We start from the raw sequence: 18,875 nt of genomic DNA, 5'->3' as shown, positions 1-18,875 counted from the left end.
GGGATAGTTATCACTTCTGGATGACAACGTTTGAGCACCATATTCCTTTCCCACTGTCGCTGCAATCAGTGACCCTCCAGATGGGGGGACAGTCTCAGGCTAGGCCAGCCAAGTCTGATGGGTATGCAGTATAAGAAATCAACCTTCTGGGGGAATCTTTGTTAAAAGCCACCTAACCCAGACTAACCTAACTGATCAAATCCCTTAGTGATACCCGCAAGGACACCAGCTTTTGAGAAACTTGGTTCACGAAGTATAGATCTGGCCCTGTGAGTAGTCGAAATGCAGTTTAGTGACTACACTGGCTCCCTTAATAAAATGAAACCTCAAATCTCAGAGGTCATGAGGAAGGGACACTGGGTCTTCCCACAGATGCCCATAGAGGTCACTCACCTCTTAGCTTGGAACACGACTGTTAGGATCCGGGCAGGCAGCCAGAGGGGAGCAGGCTCCGACCTGGATCCAGGCTACTCCCGAGGTCAGGGGAGGTGAGCCTTGGCGCTTCGCGGGAGCGTGTGGCCCCACATGGCACCCTCCGGGCATGGGCTCCAGTGAGTAGGCTCAGGACAAGAGGCTGGGTTCCATAGTCCAGCAAGATTGGGACCAGCTGGAGGGGGCAGGGGAGAATGGGTTCAAGGAGTCTCTGGTGCCCAGCTCAGGTGACTTGGAATCTGACAGGCACAGGGCAGTTGTGCACTGGAGGGTTATACTGGTGAGTAGCCGAGGAATGGCCAGTGAAGGTGGCCAGGTGGGCTCAGAGACGGGGGGGGGGGGGGGGTTCCCTCAAGGTGAGGCCCCCAGATGCAGCTGTGAACTCTCAGTACAGCAGGCAAGGCTGAACCCTGGGGACAAGCCCAGCACTCAGGACAGTCTGGGGTCCCAGAAGGAGAGGGACCCTAGGGGAGGGTCTGGGCCAGTGTCTAGGATAGGGTCCATGTGGAGACCACCTGGCTGGCGGGGCCATAAACCTGGGGGAGGGGGGGGCATTTGAAGGGGCTCAAGGGAAGAAAACGAAAGCAGGGCTTCTGGGAAAGGACGCAGACACGACGGAAAACGTTTCAACATCACATTTATTAGGAGATCTTTTCCAGTGGAAGTGATAAGTATTTACCATAGAAATTTGCAAAACACAAGTGCAACAAATAAACTACGATTACGGATAACAGCATAATGATCACTACTGTCAGTGCTTCTGGTGAAGATGCTTTCAGTCTTTTCTCCATAGACCCACGTGCACACCTTTTGTTGTCGCTGTTGCTGTTGTCATGGTTAAACCAAGACTAGGTTCATGCTCTGCACCAAGTTTCATTATCTGTTCCCCAAACAAAGACTGTGGCTCCCTGGCATTCAGTAGACTACACAGGGCTGATTCCTGACAATGGAAAATTCCAGAGCACAAATGTACCACATAAGGAGGAAGGGGTTCGTTTGCTAAGGTGGTAGGAACTTCAGAATGTGCTTCCGCGCTGAGAAGAACCCTCAGCAGTGCCGGAGAGGTGAGGGCCTGTGGGGGGTGCGAGTGGGGTGGCATTTAAGGCACAGGTGGTGAGTGGAGCCCTGGCCATTTCTAAAAGAGCATTATCCTCCTTTGTCTTAGCACACATTTTCTAAAAATGATAAAACACGTGTTCATTTTCAGGAGGTTGAACCATTTCAAAAAAGTAGGAAGAAAGTAAGTTGCATGTCATATTCTACCAGCCGTTAACAGTTGCGGTGATCGGGAAACTTGAGAATCGGGGGCTCAGGGCAAGGCGCGAGGGTATGCCCCAAATTGCCCAGGTGGGTGTGGACCCGGCCTCTCCTACCCCCAGGCCAGCTCAGCAAGGGGGACAGTGCCTTGCTCTGGGGCTCAAGAGGCGGGGAGAACCTCCCGCTCACGAGCCCTTGCCTCACTGAGGGGGCAAAGCGCTCTCAGAACAGGAGCCTTGGTGCCCACATCCTGGAGACACAAGGACCCAGCAAGGAGCCACAAAGCGGGGTTCCGTGCGCTGGGCGGTGGCCCCGAATGTTCACAAGGAGCCTGCCTGGGAGGTCCCAATCTCATGGCAGCTCAAGGCTCACACAGAGGCTGTTCCTAGAACCACATTCTCTTTTCAAGGGGATGTGTTTGCAAGGAAGTGCTCCGTCTGAACCTGCTGGTTCTTCAGCTGCAACGTGCTTACACAGCACAGGTGACGGCTGCGGCTTTGTGAGCTGATGCTGAGGATTTTGAGCTGAACGGTGTCTTTTCTGTTCCACTCGAATGCATAGATGAAAACAGCACGTTTCACCTTGAGTCACATTACTCTGTCCTTGCCGACAAACCACACCTGGGGAGAAGGTAGGTCCCTGTCTCTTTGTCTCTGTTGAGGCTCTGGGAGTACAGAAGCGGGAAGGGGCCATTGAGGAAAAAGGGGCGCAGACCACAAGCCCCTTCTGTTGTGCTGGGCTCCTGCCTGGGGGCCCGGGATGCCTGTCTGTGCACCGGATTTTTCCTAAGGCTTGCTAACACCTCACTGATTCACATAACCTATAATGCAACAGATAATAAGATTCCTGTATATTTTATGCAAAACTCTTATCACATATTTAGGCTAGGGCAAAAAAGTGTTCCAAAACGTAAGTCAGTTACCGCCTTTTAATGGCCATGACCAGCAGCGCCCTCCCTGGAGAAGGCTGCCCCCCCCCACCGCCCCCCACTGACCACCTCCTCTATGGGAGATGGGATCACGTTTCTCTTCCTTGCAGCCCCCAAGACTGCACAACGGGCAGCCCAGCCCCCAGCCACAAGTCTCCCACCACCTGTCACGACACCGGCTGTGTGAGGAACCCTGCGCTGGGAGGGCTACAAGACGGATTGGCAATGCCCCTCCCCACCGGGCTTCCCGTTTGCATTTCCCAGCCAGATGAGCTAACAGACACAGGAACTTACATATCAGACTTCCTTATGCTCCCGACCACCACACACACACCCTAAAGTAGCTTACCCTGAGCCTGGCTTTTCGTAAACACGGTACATCGCTTTGGGTTTCAACAATCTGTAAATTCGGCACAGAGGCAGGACCCCACGCGTCACAGACACTGGAGCATTAGACGCCAGCGTGCAAGTACCCATGCAAAGATCAGAAAGGCCTAGCATCTATGAGAGGACGTCCTAAACTTGTCTCCTCAAGTGACTCAGAAACTCGTCTGCCCTCGGAGGGTAGGGAAGTAGGGGTCTTGCCCAACCCCAGCTCCAAAAGGCCAGGCCGGACAGGAGGGTGGCGCTGCTGAGCGGCTTGGCCCCTACTGGACGTCCACAGGTGTGCAGGTCCTCTAGGGAGCCAGGAGGCTAGAAACGCCCTCATGTTCCCCGGGGAAGGCCGCTGGCTGCTTGCCGGCACCTGGGGTCTGAAACACATGAAGGACGCTAACTCAGGTCTTCAGTCTCTGCAAGAATGGAGGGACACCACCAGCCAAAGCTGAGCGCCCCACCATGCACGCTCCGGGCGCCTCCGGGTGGTGGTGTCCAAAGCCACGGCGTCCCCCACGCTTCCGTGCTGGGGTGATGTCACCATCCTGGGATTCTAAGCCTGTGGCCCTCCCAGCCACCTGGACACTTCCCACTGGATGCCCACGGGCACAACAGAGCCCATCAGTTTCCTCACACAGACCAGCTCACCCACCAGCCTGCACCGCGTGCCATCCCCGGGCCTCCTCCTTCTGACCGGCAAGTCTGAGGTCCGACGAGAATCTACATGACTAGGCACGCACACCCCCACTTCCAGATGAAAGGGGTGCCCGCCAGACCCACACACCCACAACCAAATCATCTACCTGGCGCGTGGGGAAGAGATGCGTCACCACTCGAGAACACGTGTGCAAGGTGATCCACTGTAGCCACCGGATGTCCTCAGGAATATCTGGAAGCCACGTCACCAGTCTGCAGGGATAAAAACAAGATACAGACACAAAACACACACACGTATCCGCATGAAAACGAGCCCAAACAAACACAAAACCAAAACGGAAGGCGGGTATCTTACCACCATGCCCTTTGTCCAGGTAAACCGCCAGAGGCACTCCTCTAATTCTAATCTGATCAATCCCAGGAGGTGGATTAGGGACGGTCAACCAAAGACAAACCGACGTAAAAGCCCCAGAGCAAAGTTAGGTCACTCTGGGCTTGCTTTCTGGGCTCCAGAAAGCTCAAGGGGTACACGTGGAAATAAAAGAAAAAGGGCCTGGTTTGCCAGGCTTCCCCCTTGGGGCAAGGTGCCCGCTGTAGCTTACGCAGAGAATCTCGTAGCCAAGGTAGCCAGGGTTGTGTTCGAGCCCAGCAGACTCCCCCGACCCCTGACGCCCAGGTCGCCAAAAGGACCTGTGTGGTAGGCTTTGTGAACGCCTGATCAGACCCCACCCCAGGGCAGAGGTGTCGGGGAGCAGACGGCTAATTCAGTAGAGCAGGGAAGGGATCTGGACAGGTTCACCAAGGACAAGAGGACTGAGCTGGATTCTGAAGGGGGGTCTGGCCTCTAAAAGGTGGACGGAAGGCCATGCCAACCAGCCCCCTTAAAAAGACCGTAAACGCCAACGTGAATCTGAAGAAAGCAGACGTGACACAAATACCCTGAATTCAAGAGTCTGCCTCATGCCCTCCCGACACACCATGAATAAAATCCCCAAATGAAAAGCGCAGACCTACAAGAGGGAGCAAACGAGAAAAGCATCAAGAAAAGAGGGGGGCTCTTCATCGAGAAAAGTGAGGCACCTTTCGGGGTGCTCCTTACAGACAGGGAGCTCCATCCCGCTCTACCAGGAGCCAGGCCACGGGGGAAGACGCTCACGTGGATTCTCCCCATCTGCAGCCAACCAGGGAGGAAGGCACAAAGCCACACAAAAATGCTCACCTCTGGACCACAGCAACGGCAGATTCCACGGGCAACGTACAAGGCAGCATCGCAAAGGACAAGATCTTAACTGGCAAGGAGTTGCAAATCCTGCTCATGCATCTCTGCCGGCTTTTAATTGCTTCACTCAGAGCTGAAAAATACAATTTGGAGGCGTGCCTCCCACCAGTGTGAACACCAAACCACCTTGTCCAGCTAGTGCTTGGAATTTCTGTGAAATACGTAAATCCTGGCGTACAAAGAATCACACGCATTCACAAATGAGATCCAACGGGGAGTAAGCCCAGAAGAGCCCTTCGATAGCCCACAGGACAAAGGGTTCCCAATGAACAACTCTCTTTTAAATGCGAACCATTTTTAGGGGCGCTTGGGTGGCTCAGTCGGTTGAGCGTCCGACTTCGGCTCAGGTCATGACCTCACAGTTCATGGGTTCGAGTCCTGCTTCGGGCTCTGTGCTGGCAGCTTGGAGCCTGGAGCCTGCTTCGGATTCTGTGTCTTCCCCTATCTCTGCCCCTCCCTGCTCACACTTCGTCTGTCTGTCTCTCTCTCTCTCTCTCTCTCTCTCTCAAAAATAAATAAGCATTAAAAACATTTTTAACAATAGCTAGTTTTGGTGGGATACACAAGCTTCCCAAATACCCCATCGACTTTATGAACTTTTCTTTGGACCTACAGCCGCACTCTGCTTCCTTCGGCCTGGAACCCTCTGGCCTGCTACCCCTCCCCTCCTTTTTTTTTGTTTGTTTGAATTTGTTTATTTATTTTGAGAGACACAGAAACGGTACGGGTGGGGGAGGGGGAGAGAGACGGAGAGAGAGAGAATCCCAAGCAGGCTCCGTGCTGCCGGCGCAGATCCCAGAACTCCTGAAACCACAAGATCATAACCCGAGCTAAAAGCAAGAGTCAGACACTTAACCTACTAAGCCACCTGCTGTCACCCTTTTGTAATGACCTCCCGACACCTCAGATCACATTAACCCAGGCAGCTGCTGGCTTGCACGGTTATCACAGTAGGGGTGTTGGTGCCTTGGGGCAAGGGATGATGTCCCGTCCGTCTTTGAATTTCCCCAAGTGCCTGATCTGAAGCTGGCTTGTGCACTCCTGTCCACCTAATAGTTGATGATGTGATAAAAATAGATCACCACTTGGGGTACCTGGGTGGCTCAGTCGGTTGGGCGTCCGACTTCAGCTCAGGTCACGATCTCACAGTCTGTGAGCTCGAGCCCCGTGTCGGGGGTCTGTGCTGACAGCTCGGAGCCTGGAGCCTGCTTTGGATTCTGCGTCTCCCTCTCTCTCTGCCCTTCCCCCACTCGTGCTCTGTCTCTGTCTCAAAAATAAATAAAAACATTTAAAAAACTTAAAAACAAAATATCACCACCCAACGGAGATTCAACATTGTTGGGGAGGCAGGGAAACACCGGGGCGGGGGATCCTCAAGAAAGAAGGCTTTGAGACGGGTGGGCAGGCAAAGAGCGGTTCTGAAACAACAGACCCACCCCCGTGGCCCCTGGAAATCCAGTGTGCCTGGTACTCAAAACAGCTGGAGTCAGCTTTCCTCTGGCCATGACCCCACGGGAAGAGAGACTGAGCAAGGTGCCCGAGGGGGGTGATGGGCCTGCACCAGGAACGGGGTCCCCACACCCCACCCTCTCCATCTCCTGCAGGGCCGGGTCACCTTCCTCCACAACACACAGAAAAGAAGCCCCTTGGGTCGCTGTCACGGGAAACGACACCGCCTGCCACCCCCGCCACCCGAGCTGCCGGCACCTGTGGTGAGCCTGGGCGGCAGGGTCTCCAGGATGCTCTCGTCCCAGGGCAGGATGCTGACACGCAGGTGGTCCAGCAGCTCGTCTCCCTCCATCTTCGTCCCCCAGGCAGCCGCCCTCGGGGGAGACCCCGGCCTCGTGTGTTCCAAGGGGGGCACGAGGAAGCCCCACTCTTCTGGAGATAAACTCGGGCCCGGCCGAGGCCCGCTGCAGATGCCTACCAAGGGTGCGGGAAACCAGGCACCAGGTGAACTTGGGCGGCCGGGGTCACTGCTCACACACCCACCCACAGAACGACGTGGGGGCAAAGCCACGGGCCGTAGGCCTGTTGCCAGCCAACTACGAGGCGAGGCGGGGATCCACGAGGGCAGGCGTTCCCTGCCAGGGAGAAAGAAGGGTGGGGCTTTGAAGCCAGAGAGATGTGAGTTTGGCCGGCTCTGGCTTGATCACCCACTGGCTGTGTGGGCTCCACAGGCACACGAGGGGGCATGAAGGTAAAACGGGAATTCTAATTAACGGGTAACGACTGAACCACCGGCTAAGCCTGTGTTGTGGGCCCTGAGTTAGGAACTTCATAATAATCTGTTCCCAGAGGACAACCCCTACCCAGGCCAGCCTGCCTGAGGGCCCCACTTAGATCTTTAGACTCAAACCCAGCACAGAAGCTGCAAAGGCCAGGCTTTGGAATTACCAAGACTCCAACCTGGGCATTCTTAATCCAAACTCCCTTTGCTACAAATGGAGAAACAGAGGCCCTGGGAGGGAGGTGGTTTGTCCAAAGTCAGCGAGTTAGGAAAGTCACTGAATCACCTGAGTGCGAGCCTAAGGGGTCTGCTGCTGTCACCGATTCCCAGGTTCCCTCCAACTTCCGTCCCCAGCCCAGACGGCTCTCCAGCACTTTGGGCCCTGACATCAACTGCCTCCAGCACAAGTGGCCAAAAATGTCCCTGGGGCACTGCACACCCACCCGGCCCGCAAGGAGCAGGCCACCCTTCCCAAAGAACACGTTCCCTCCCCCTCCTGAGAGCCCTGAACCGGGGGACAGAGCATCCCCTGCCCGGGCTGCTAAAGCCAGGACCCGGGACTTCGTTCCAGATTCTTCCCCTTCCTGAATCTCTAACTGGTCATCTTTGAGCCCTATCCCCTCAGGCCTCGCCAGTCCCCCAGAGACCAGCATCTTGCCCCCTCCACCTGCAGCCAAAGCCCTCTGCTGACCTCCCTCACTCCTGCTTCAGCAGCCCTCAGTGGCTCCCTACGGCTGCAGGCGTCAGGAGTCAGCCAGGTCCAGCCCTGCCCCTCCCCCTTCTCTGCCCACCTCTCAGCGTCCCCCACCCCCTGCCACTCCAGCTACGTGCGCCTTCTTCCCATCCTCCAACCAACCATGCCCTCTGTGGTCTGCAAGCCTCCTATTCGTGTCCCCGTGCGTAGGATGCTCCCATCCATCCCAGAGTTGCAACATGATTGACATCTTCCTGAAGCCATGCCTTCCCCCAGGCCACGCAGATCCCTCCTGCGTGATCCTACAGCATCCTGTATCTTCCTATCAGGGCACTCGGCACACGTCATCCTTCCGTTTACTTATCTGCCCACCTGACCACCAGACTAAGCTCTAGGAGGGCAGGGGCCACATCTGCCTATTCACTGTGGCATCCCTGGCACAGAGCCAACAGCTTGGCACCTAGAAGGTATACAGTCAACGCTTTCTGGAGCGGACAGATACGTGCATGTCCTTTTAACCATGACTTCTCCTTGGTCTTGGCCAAAGACTAATTCCGAGAAGCCATACAGAAAACATACGTACTTTTATTATTTTTATTTTTTTAAAGAGGACGCAAGCGGGGCAAAGGCAGAGAGAGAGGGAGACAGAGGAACCGAGGACCCGAAGGCAGCTCTGCACTGCCAGTGGTGAGCCTGACGCTGGGCTCCAACTCGCCAACTGTGAGATCACGGCCTGAGCCGAAGTCGGACGCTCAACTGACTGAGCCACCCAGGCGCCCCAGGAACCAACGGTTAGTATTCAAGAAAAATAGCTCCAAATACATCTAATATTGCGAGAGCCCAACTCCCACAGCCCAGACCAGCCAGATGACCCAGAGGCAGGAACTGTCCCACAAAGGACGTCAGCTGACCTCGTGGGTGTGACCCACACCTGGCTGGAGATAACTTGGGGCTCAGGGCCGGATACCTTGCTTAACTTCCTCTCTCGTTTACCGAAACGTTCAAAATAGTTTGAGCAGAAAAGAAAAACGAACAGAACGGTTCAGACAGGTGGCACTAAGGAGGGAGAGAGCTCTGGAACTGTGACACCCGGTGTCCCGGCCCCAGCCCTGCCGCTCAGTGAGTGCAGTGTGGCCCCTGGCTCACATCCATCTCCCCCTTTATAAAATGGGACAAAGATGTCCTCTCTCACAGCGCTAACATGCGGGGTAAGCAAGCTGCGAAGTGAAGACCCTCAGCCCCGAGTTTCTACCTAACCCCGACCTCCAGCTGCTGACTGCTAACGAAAAGCTTGTTAGAAGGACACGTCTGCCCCCCGCCTCGCCCATACATACCATTCTCTTCCAGGAATCTGGTGGCGTCTAAATATCCGCGAAGGCATATCTCTCCAAGCACCTGGCAACACATCGAGTAAGGTCACTGCAGTGGAGGGGGCCATTCCGAAGGCTCCCGAGACAAACGGAAGAACCCTCCCCGCCCCGAGCTGCTCAATGGCCCAGCACAGCCCCAGAGACGCTGGACAAAGGGCTCCGTGCTCTGAAAAAGCCCAAGTTCCACTTTCATGCAAGGCTGGGCTCAGAGGACATCCCCTCCGTGGAGCCTTTGCTGGTGGCCCAGCATGACGGGGGCTGGTTTCTCCGGGCCCCCTCCGTCCCAAGACCAGCCTCCACCCTGACAAATACCGGGGCCCGTTCCAGCTGTCACTGGGACAGTTAACGGCAGCCGTCTCTACTCCTCTGAATACAAACCACACATGCAAACCAAGGTCCAGCCTCCCCTTGTCGCCTGGAACACACGCAGTCCACACAACAGCCTACACACAGCCTTCCTTCTCCCCAGAGCACCATTACGTTTTGGTTTTCTGTTTTTGTTTTTTGCTTGTTTGTTTTAATATTAGGGAGAAGAAACCTCCTACAACAATCGAGAAAGATTAAACCACCAAATGTGGTGTGGTTCTTGACCACACTTGGAGATAAGAATCAGAGCCCCTTGGAGGTGGGATCTGAGCTACAGGGCTGTTTAAATCTTCCCAGGTGATTCCAGTGGTCAGAGTGGGGCAGCACTGAGCTCCCAGGACGGACACTCTTCCCCGAGTTCCTTTTCACTGGGGGGAGGGGAGGGAGGGGAGGGATCTGATTCCGTTTGTGGAAAGAGCCATTGGTAGATATCCCCGCAAATGGGGAAGCAGAGAAGAGCTGCACCCCCAAAACACACAGCCCCCAACTCACCTTGAGATCTGGAGGAAATAACGCTCGTATTAGAAGGTAGACATTCTCCGGGCAGAGGCGCAAACTGAGCTTGGTTAATTCCACATGAAGAAAGTTTGTGGACTTGACTTTAGGGCAGATATCATACTCCCCAAAGAAGGGGGAGACGGTGATGGTCGTTTTGGAATCAAAGAAGGGGATGTTGTTAGTTATTCCTCCATCCACGTATCGCTTTTATGGGAAGAAAAAAGGACCTAGCGTCAGAAACTCCGGGCTGGTGTTTTATGTGTATTTCAGATTATGGGGAGAGGCCTCTCAGAGCCTCAGGCTGGCATGGTGAGAAGACAAGGTTCTGGAAACTTTCCGTCAACAAATCCTCATTGAACATTTCTATGCCAGACCAGGCTCTAGGCTGGCACTCAGGATTGCTATATCCTGTTGTGTAGTTTGTGCACTGCACAAAAAGTGCCCGGCGACGAGGCGGACAGAGGCTGGAGCCCAGCCCACATCGTGCTGGCCAAGTCTGAAGCCCAGGAGGCCACCTCTAGGTGTGCCCATATAATTTGCATGAAAGGGATCTGTTTGGGCAGGAGCTCTGTGTGCGCTGGAGACAGAGTATGATGTAGACCCTGCCGTGAAAGTGACAGGGGTCATCGGTTAGATTCCAGACCCCTCTTGCTGCTTGGAAAATCAGAACGAGCACCTTGAGGAGCTTTGGAGACCTAAATGGCCGTGAACCTGGGATCAAGGCAGCCAGAAAAACATTTTTTGTATCCACGGCCTAGTGGCATCTGGGATCAGCTACTGTGGGCATCAATTTCCCTACGTCCATATCCTCCCACAACTTTACGCTGGCATAGGCAGGTTTTGGTACAATTTGGACAAAGTCTGCACCCATCGAAGTGAAGTCTAGAATGATTCCCAAATCCAAGGCCATCGCAGCTCAGCTGTCTGTGCCCACAGAGGAAGGCCTTCAAGCATCATAGCCCGAAGACTCCCCAGCCAGTCCTTCCCGAGGCCTAAACGAGTGCAGAGAACGGCCCATGCTCAGCCACATCTTAAGCATGAAGACATGCTCGCCTTAGGGGCACCCGTGGCGCTCAGTCGGCTGAGCGCAGACTTCGGCTCAGGTCATGATCTCACGATTTGTGAGTTCAAGCCCCGCCTCAGGCCCTGTGCTGACGGCTCGGGGCCTGGAGCCTGCTTCTGATTCTGTGTCTCCCTCTCTCTCTGCCCCTCCCCCACTTGCACTCTGTCTCTCTCTCAAAAATCAATACACATTAAAAAAACTAACATATTGGGGCGCCTGGGTGGCTCGGTGGGTTAAGCGTCCGACTTCGGCTCAGGTCACGATCTCACGGTCCGTGAGTTCGAGCCCCACGTCGGGCTCTGTGCTGACAGCTCAGAGCCTGGAGCCTGTTTCGGATTCTGTGTCTCCCTCTCTCTCTCTGCCCCTCCCCCACTTGTGCTCTGTCTCTCTCTCTCTGTCTCTCTCTCTGTCTCTCTCAAAAATAAACATTAAAAAAATAGTTAAAAAAAAAACCATACATATGCCTGCAGAACAGACAGCTCGGCCTGTGTTTCCCCATCCCAAGTAGGGCTCAGCAATGGGCCAAAACACATACTTGTGGAATGGAACCAAATCCAAAGCCCTGTTGGCAGCTTCTGCCCAAAGCCATGGGCCGCAAAGGGCAGAATCGGACCCACGGTGGGCTGAAACCCTCCAGCCCTGAGAATAAAGCACTACCTTAAGCAAGTAACAGACCCTTAAGCATCTTATACTTTAACCGGGCACCGGGGACCTATCCTTGGTGCTCTGGCAAAGATTAAGTGAATCAGCTTACCTTCCAGGTAGCCAGATAATTAATTCTACATGAAGGTGGTTTTGTTTCCCCGGGCAGCCTAGAAGGGGGCTATGGCTAGGGAACCTCTGTCTGAAAGGCCAAGAGAGCAAAAGACTCTGCATTTGGGGACGGGTCCCAGGCTGCCTGAAGCAAGTGCTCTACAGGCAGGAGCTGTACAGTTAGTTTAAAAGCAGACTCGGGGCGCCTGGGAGGCTCAGTCGCTTAAGCGTCCGACTTCGGCTCAGGTCATGATCTCGCAGTCCGTGAGTTCGAGCCCCGCGTCGGGCTCTGGGCTGACGGCTCAGAGCCTGGAGCCTGCTTCCGAGTCTGTGTCTCCCCCTCTCTCTGCCCCTCCCCTGCTCGTGCTCTGTCTCCCTCTCAAAAACAAATAAACATTAAAAAAAATGAAAAACAAAAAAAACAAAACCAAAGCAGACTCACCACGCCTCTGAAGGAAGGAGGGATTAGGCCACAGTAGAAAGGGATGAAGGAGGAACAAACCAAGGCCTGAGGAGACAAAAAGAAGTGAAATTACAGGCCAGAACAGCCTGTCTTCGATTCCCCTGGGCCAGCATGAGCCTTCTTCAAATGAACAGAGAAGCAAGCCTCGAGTGCTCTTTGGAGATGGGGTGCTTTCATGAACGAGCTGAATAGGTAACAAACAAACCCTCACACTTCTATTTCAGGCCTAAGGATAAGCTCCTAAAACACTGTGGGTATCAACTTCCTGTCCCTTTCCCCACGGGAGAGAGCCGTACGGGGCCCTCGCAGACGGGACCCAGCGTCGCTGACTGACAGGGAAGACACCAGACAGGGGCTTTGCAAATGCTGACCTTCCTTAGAATCACATGGAAAGCATGCCGCCCACACGCTCCACGGCCTACCCCAGGATTCTGACGTAGCAGGCTGGAGGCACCCGAGAACCTACCATCGGAACAGGCTTCTAGGTGCTGCTGATGCTGGGGGTCCAACCAGCACACTGAGTAGCATGGAGCCATGGGGCGGGAAGCAGGACCGACCCCCTGAGACAATCCGGCTCCTGCGAGCATGGGCCAGTGCAGGCTATCTAGACAAGGCTTCTGGAACCAAGGCTAAACAGAGGTTGATCCTGGCTGCTGAGATGCTACTGGTTACACGTGCCAGGCTGCTGGCTCCTATGGGGCATATTAAGTGCAATATAGTCCGAGTAACTCTCGTAAAAGGAATCAGCCAAATTAAATGGGATTTTGAGGGGCGCCTGGGTGGCTCAGTCAGTGAAGCATCCGACTTCAGCTCAGGTCATGGTCTCACAGTTCATGGGTTCGAGCCCCACGTCGGCCTCCGTGCTGACGGCTCAGAGCCTGGAACCTGCTTCGGGTTCTGTGTCTCCCTCTCTCTCTGCCCCTCCCCTGCTCACGCTTTGTCTCTGTCTCTCTCAAAAATAAATAAACATTTAAGAGAAAAATAAACAGGGGCGCCTGGGTGGCTCAGTCGGTTGAGGGACCGACTCCGGCTCAGGTCATGATATCACAGCTCATGAGTTCAAGGCCTGCGCCAGGCTCTGTGCTGACAACTCAGAGCCTGGGGCCTGCTTTGGATTCTGTGTCTCCCTCTCTCTCTGCCTCTAACCCACTCGCGTTCTCTGTCTCTCTCAAAACATAAATAAACATTAAAAAAATTTTTTTTAATAAAGAAAAGAAAAATAAATAAATAAACGGGGTTTTGATACCGTAAGTGATCTTCTCCGAGCTAGACCCTTAGGCCAGAGGTGAGTAATCCCACCCTCGTGGGACCTTACTCCACATATGCTCATCGCGGAACACACATCGTGGGGATCGGGATCCTTGGAAGACGTGGTCACGAGCCACGTCTTGAAGGGGGGCAGGTGATATTTGAAACTGAAATTGACTGCGGGCATCCAAGGTTCACCTATGCTAGGACCCGACCACCGGAGGCACACCCAGTTAACGTCACCATGGGGGCAGGAAGCCAACCAGCATCCCCCCTCATCCAGTTCCCCTGCGTCTTAAGAAACGAGGCCAGTGGCCTATGACAGCCCTCTCTGGGTTGCAGCCAAAGTGAAATCGCTTTTCTTACTGGACAATCCCCCGGGGAAGCAAACTGCTTACATCCACAACTTCGTCTTTGGACTGAAAATCAGACACCAGCACACTTTCCCCATCAGACACTCTGGTGAGTGAGATGCACATTCTGCCAGAGACGAGTGTGTGGACGTTGGCTGGCAGGTGTCTGTGGAGATGTTCTCGAATGTAGCTAGTCGCACGGAAGGACGGATGGAAGATGCCAATGTTCCGTCTCCTGGCAGCACAGACGAGGTCCATGAGCACATGCATGATCTTGTCTGGGGGGCGGCAAGACACAAATATACAAAGGATGGTGCCCCGTGGAGATGGCAGTGACCAGAAACCAGGCGGCAAGGAAGCTGCCAACCGTTTTCCAGTCCTGCACGAATACGGCAGCCACAGGCGGCTACGGAGCCCTTCCGATGCGGCTCAGTCCAATCCGAGATGTATACACGACGCACTGGAATTCAAAGGCTTCATACAAAAAAAAAAAAATCTAATAAAATATGTCATTAATAATGTTTTTATATCGATTGGCTGTAAAAATGAAAATGATAGGCTGGCTGTTTTGGGATGAATGACATTTTAATTTCAATTGTATCTTTCGCTTTTTTTCAGCTCGGCGACTAGGAAAATGTTACACGGCACACGCAGCTGCACTGTCTTTCTATTGGACACTGTGGGCCCAGGTTCCCCGCCACGGGAACAGGCCCGCAGAGGCCCAGGGGAGCTCGCTCTCACCTACACGCCCCCAAAGCCCGAAGCGGGAACTCCTCAGGAAGGGAGCGTCAGCACAAAGGACCTACCTAACACTGCAGGAAGCAGAGAATGAGTGCAGGCTGGGGCCCCAGTGTGAAGCCTGCCTCCAGCTCCTACTAGCCGAGCGACCTCAGAAAGTCGCTTCACTGCCTCTCTCCGTCTCAGATTGTGCACGTTTTCACTTTGGGGACAGAGGGGATTAGATACACTACCATCTGTAAGGTACTCAACCCAGAGAAGGCTCCTCGTGAAGGACTAGATTTAATCTTCAGGCTCTGACACCAGGATTACCGCTGTCCAGTGGGCATGGGCCACATTCGTGCTCCGTCCAGCCTCACTCAGCGGCCTGGACCGCTCTGGCTGATTTGCACGGCGCTGGCACGGCAGGACCACGAGTCCCCACCCTGACCCCTGGGTCACAAACCCTGAGATGCGGAAGGACAGACATAAGCCAGCCCGTCTTGGCCCACCTCTGACCTCAACTCAACTCTCCCGACACGTGTGGCCCCACGGAGCCCAGGTGGAAGGGGCAAAGTTGCACACAGCTGGCACATTCTGCCCGCCTCTCCTGCCAAGCACCTGGCTTAGAAGCACTCACGGGAACTCTTTCCAAGTTGCAGCCCTAGGAAACTTTCCTCAGTGGTCCCCAAATGAGACAGGAGGTTAAAGCAGGGCTCCTGCCCAAACCTCCAGACCCCACTTTCCAAGGATCTGGTGGTCCCCAAGCCTCCCCCTGTTCTATAGGGCACAGACCAGGACTGCACCTGTCCTCTGCCAGTTAGGAACCCTCTCTATACTAGAGTCAGCACAGGCCGCCTTGACACACAAAGGTCGTCTTTTATCACCCCCCGAAGCCCAGAGTGGGCAGACTGGCTATGTGGCCACACGAATCCTCCCTGAGGCCACAATTCCTGCTGCCCTTTGCTCCCCTCCCTGTCAGTGGAGAAGCCAGCTGGGGCCTCTCTCCTAATCCCCACCTCCCAGTCAGCCCAAGGTCTGCTCACTGATCCTATCTAATTGCAGGGGATTCCTGGCCACGGGGATCAAAGTCATTCCCTGCTGGTGGAGTCTAACAGTCCCCATTCCCAGGAAAGGCAAAGAATAAACTGCTAAGGAAGTTGAGCAGGGGCCAGTGAGGTGCACGGTCTTCCGGTCTGGGGATCTCTGGGTGCCAACAGCTCTAGCTGCCACCAGTCCCAGGTCCTGTCCGCTGGCTCAGAACCCCAGGCCACACCCTAGTTTGGCCCAGCTGGGCACAAGCTCCACATCTGTCCCTCCCCCAACTACCCACATGCACAGATGTTTCATTAGCACAAGATTCAAATGCACAGGACCTCACTTCCAGCGGCACTGAGCAGGGTGGGGGTGGGTGGAAGGATGGCTTGGGGGATGTCCAGGGATCTACCCCAGCCCCTAGGAACGATATCTAGCACTCCCCCAATACACACACACACACACACACACACAACATGCGCCCCACCCCGCCTTGTCCCTTTAACCTCGAATCAGCAAACCTGCTCAGGAAAACTCTGGAGGGTTGTCCTCCCCCCGAAAGGCTATCCAGCCCCCAGGAGGTGGAGCGGAGGGGGGATGTCCCCAATCCCTGTAGTCGCCAGAGCGAAGAAGGCTCCCACCCTGGGTCAGAGGCCAACGCCCTGCTCCTGGGGGCAGGCCCGCCCTGCTCCGGAGCCAGGGCAAATCGCCCAAAGCTTTGTGAGCTGATGGAGACCATAGGGGCCAACTCCACCCTCGACGCCCCATCCCCGGTCCTGCTCCCTCCTCCGCGTCGCTCCAGATGAGCCCACTCTCAGTCCCGGGGCGAAGGGCTTCCTGCAAGCCCGGGCGCCAGGGCGGGGTTGGGGTGGGGATGCGCTCGGGGTTCCCACGCCCACGGCAGCCAACCCCAGGCGCGTCCATCTCCCAGGCTGGCGAGTGAGCCACCCGCCGGCGCAGGGCGAGAGGACACTTCGGAGGAAGCCTCTGTCCGGGCAGGGGCCCCGGGGATGCACCCCGCGGTGTCCGCGTCCAATGTCAGCTCCACCGGGCGCCCCGCGACCCGTCCCCGCGCGGAGCCGCGGCGGCGGCCCGGGACATACCTAGGGGGATCCCAGCCAGGAAAGTGACGCAGTGCAGCGCCCCGGCCGAGGAGCCGAAAAACATGCGCGCGTCGCGGAGGAGGTGCGGGGCGCGCTCGCTCAGGCAGCTTGTCACCCCGATGTGGTAGAAGCCCAGGAAGCCGCAGCCCGAGAAGGACAGGCTCCAGTCGCGCCTGGGGTCGTACATAGCGGCGGCGCTCCGGGGGCCCGGCGCGGGGGCTCTCGGGTCCGCGCGCGCCGCGGACGGACGTCCAGGTCCGGGACCGCGGTCCGCCCCGCACCGCCGGCGCCCGCGCGCGCTCCCGGGGCGGCCTCCACGCCGCGGCTCAAGCAGTCCCTGCGTGACGTCAGCCCGGCAGCCCCGCCCCCTCGGGCCATGCAAATGAGGGGCCGCCAGAGCGCTAGGGGAGGGGAGGGGAGGGGAGGGGGAGGGGGAGGGGAGGGGAGGGGGAGGGGAGGGGGGAGGGGGAGGGGGGAGGGGGCGCTCCTGGGTCTCGGCTCGGGAGGCAGGGCGGGGGCGGAGAAGAGAAGAGGACCTTGCCCCCAGGTCGGCGGAGGAGGGAAATTTTCCATCCCCAAGTGGCCGTGCACGTCCTGGAGAGAAACCGCTCCCTTTCCGTTCCTTCCCATCCCTTAAGTCAGCGACAGGTAGCAGTCGCCCTCTTAGCTCCTTGGGATCCTGTGATACTATCTTTTCCCTTTTCACACGGGACCGCGAACCTCCAGCAGGCACCAGCGTCTCAACAGAGTTGAAGGTCTTTGCTTGATTTTCCTGCCGTTTTTGTTTGTTTGTTTGCTTGCTTGTTTTTTGTGTGATGCCTTCACTTCCTGGCAAGTGGTAGAGGTTTTTCCTTGAGTGATACTGACATGAGGTTTCCGTTCCACCGTGTCATGGATAAGTGGAAGTTGGGGATAACCGGTGCTGGGGGGTGGGCAGTGCAGGAACGAGGGAGTTTGCGGGCATCTTTAGGAAGTGCCAAAAATGCCCCCTGACCCTTGTGCCCTGCACAGAGCATTTCCACAGCAGCCTGTGCAGGGAGGTTAGGCATCTGTCCGGAGCCAGAAGTCTGGGTCTCCCGGGCCATCCTACTATCCTGTCGATGTGGACAGAGAAACCTCCTCCCGTCTCTACAGACGGGGTGTGGACTACAAGGAGTGTGGGCTTTGGAATCAGGTCACCCCTCCCTTTCTGTGCCTCAGTGTCCTCATCTGAAAATGACAGGCTTCCTGTCAGGATTCAAGATATCACTCGTGGGGGCGCCTGGGTGGCTCAGCCAGTTAAGCATGGGACTTTGGCTCAGGTCATGATCTCACCGTTTGTGGGTTCGAGCCCCGCATCGGGCTCTGTGCTGACAGCTCAGAGCCCGGAGCCTGCTTGGGATTCTGTGTCTCCCTCTGTCTCTGCCCCTACCCGGCTCCTGCTCTGTCTCTCTCTGTCTCTCTCTCAAAAATAAATAAACGTGAAAAAAATATCAAAATACCACTTGTGAAGCGCCTGGACATGTGGATTGCGCATGACCTCCCCACCCACAAACCTTCCTGAGCCCGAGACATCCCCTGCTTTGCTGAGCCTGTGCCCGTGGGAGTGGGGAGCTGGGAACAGGGCAGAGAATTGCTCAATGTGCTCCTTCCCAGCTGGGGTCAGACAGGGCGATGTCCAACCTTCTTGTTTCAACTCCTCTGTTGTAAACAGGTGTTCTTCTTGTGGCCTGCTGATTCATGGATGGATTTCACATTTTTGTGCTTTTTGTTGCTGATATTGCTATCTACAATCGCTCCACACATGATGCTGAAGGGCTGTCTGGTGTTCCCGAGTCCGAGAAGGCTGTGCGTGCCTTGCAGAGAAAATACCCGCATTCGATACGATTCGTCCAGGCACAGGTTACAGTGCTGGTGGTGGCTCTGAGTTCAATATTAATGAGTCATCTAGATACATAGATATTTCTATATAGCATATACTTCTGTTTGTAAACGGAAAACACGCGTAACTTAAAGGTTCTGTATTGATGGGTTGGCAAAAGTGTTAACGACCAGAGGCACAGAGGAACTCAACC

General features: G+C 55.5%; 1 protein-coding gene across 1 annotated transcript; it reads right to left on the bottom strand.

Moving 5' to 3' along the window:
• Positions 1-1,052: 1,052 nt before the first annotated feature.
• On the bottom strand, positions 1,053-17,101 carry PNPLA3 (patatin like phospholipase domain containing 3). Its single transcript, XM_043562851.1, has 9 exons — positions 16,822-17,101; positions 14,012-14,244; positions 12,345-12,410; positions 10,081-10,290; positions 9,187-9,247; positions 6,636-6,851; positions 4,869-5,001; positions 3,796-3,901; positions 1,053-3,369 (listed from the first exon to the last, which is right to left on the bottom strand). The coding sequence occupies exons 1-9, from the start codon at positions 17,006-17,008 to the stop codon at positions 3,295-3,297; spliced, it is 1,287 nt and encodes a 428-aa protein (XP_043418786.1). The 5' UTR covers positions 17,009-17,101; the 3' UTR covers positions 1,053-3,294.
• Between the last annotated feature and the right edge of the window lie 1,774 nt (positions 17,102-18,875).

This window comes from Prionailurus bengalensis, chromosome B4 (genome assembly GCF_016509475.1).
Source record: "Prionailurus bengalensis isolate Pbe53 chromosome B4, Fcat_Pben_1.1_paternal_pri, whole genome shotgun sequence".
NCBI lineage: Eukaryota > Metazoa > Chordata > Mammalia > Carnivora > Felidae > Prionailurus > Prionailurus bengalensis.
The sequence above is the reverse complement of the archived record's forward strand: the minus strand, read 5'-3'. Positions and strand labels throughout refer to the sequence as shown.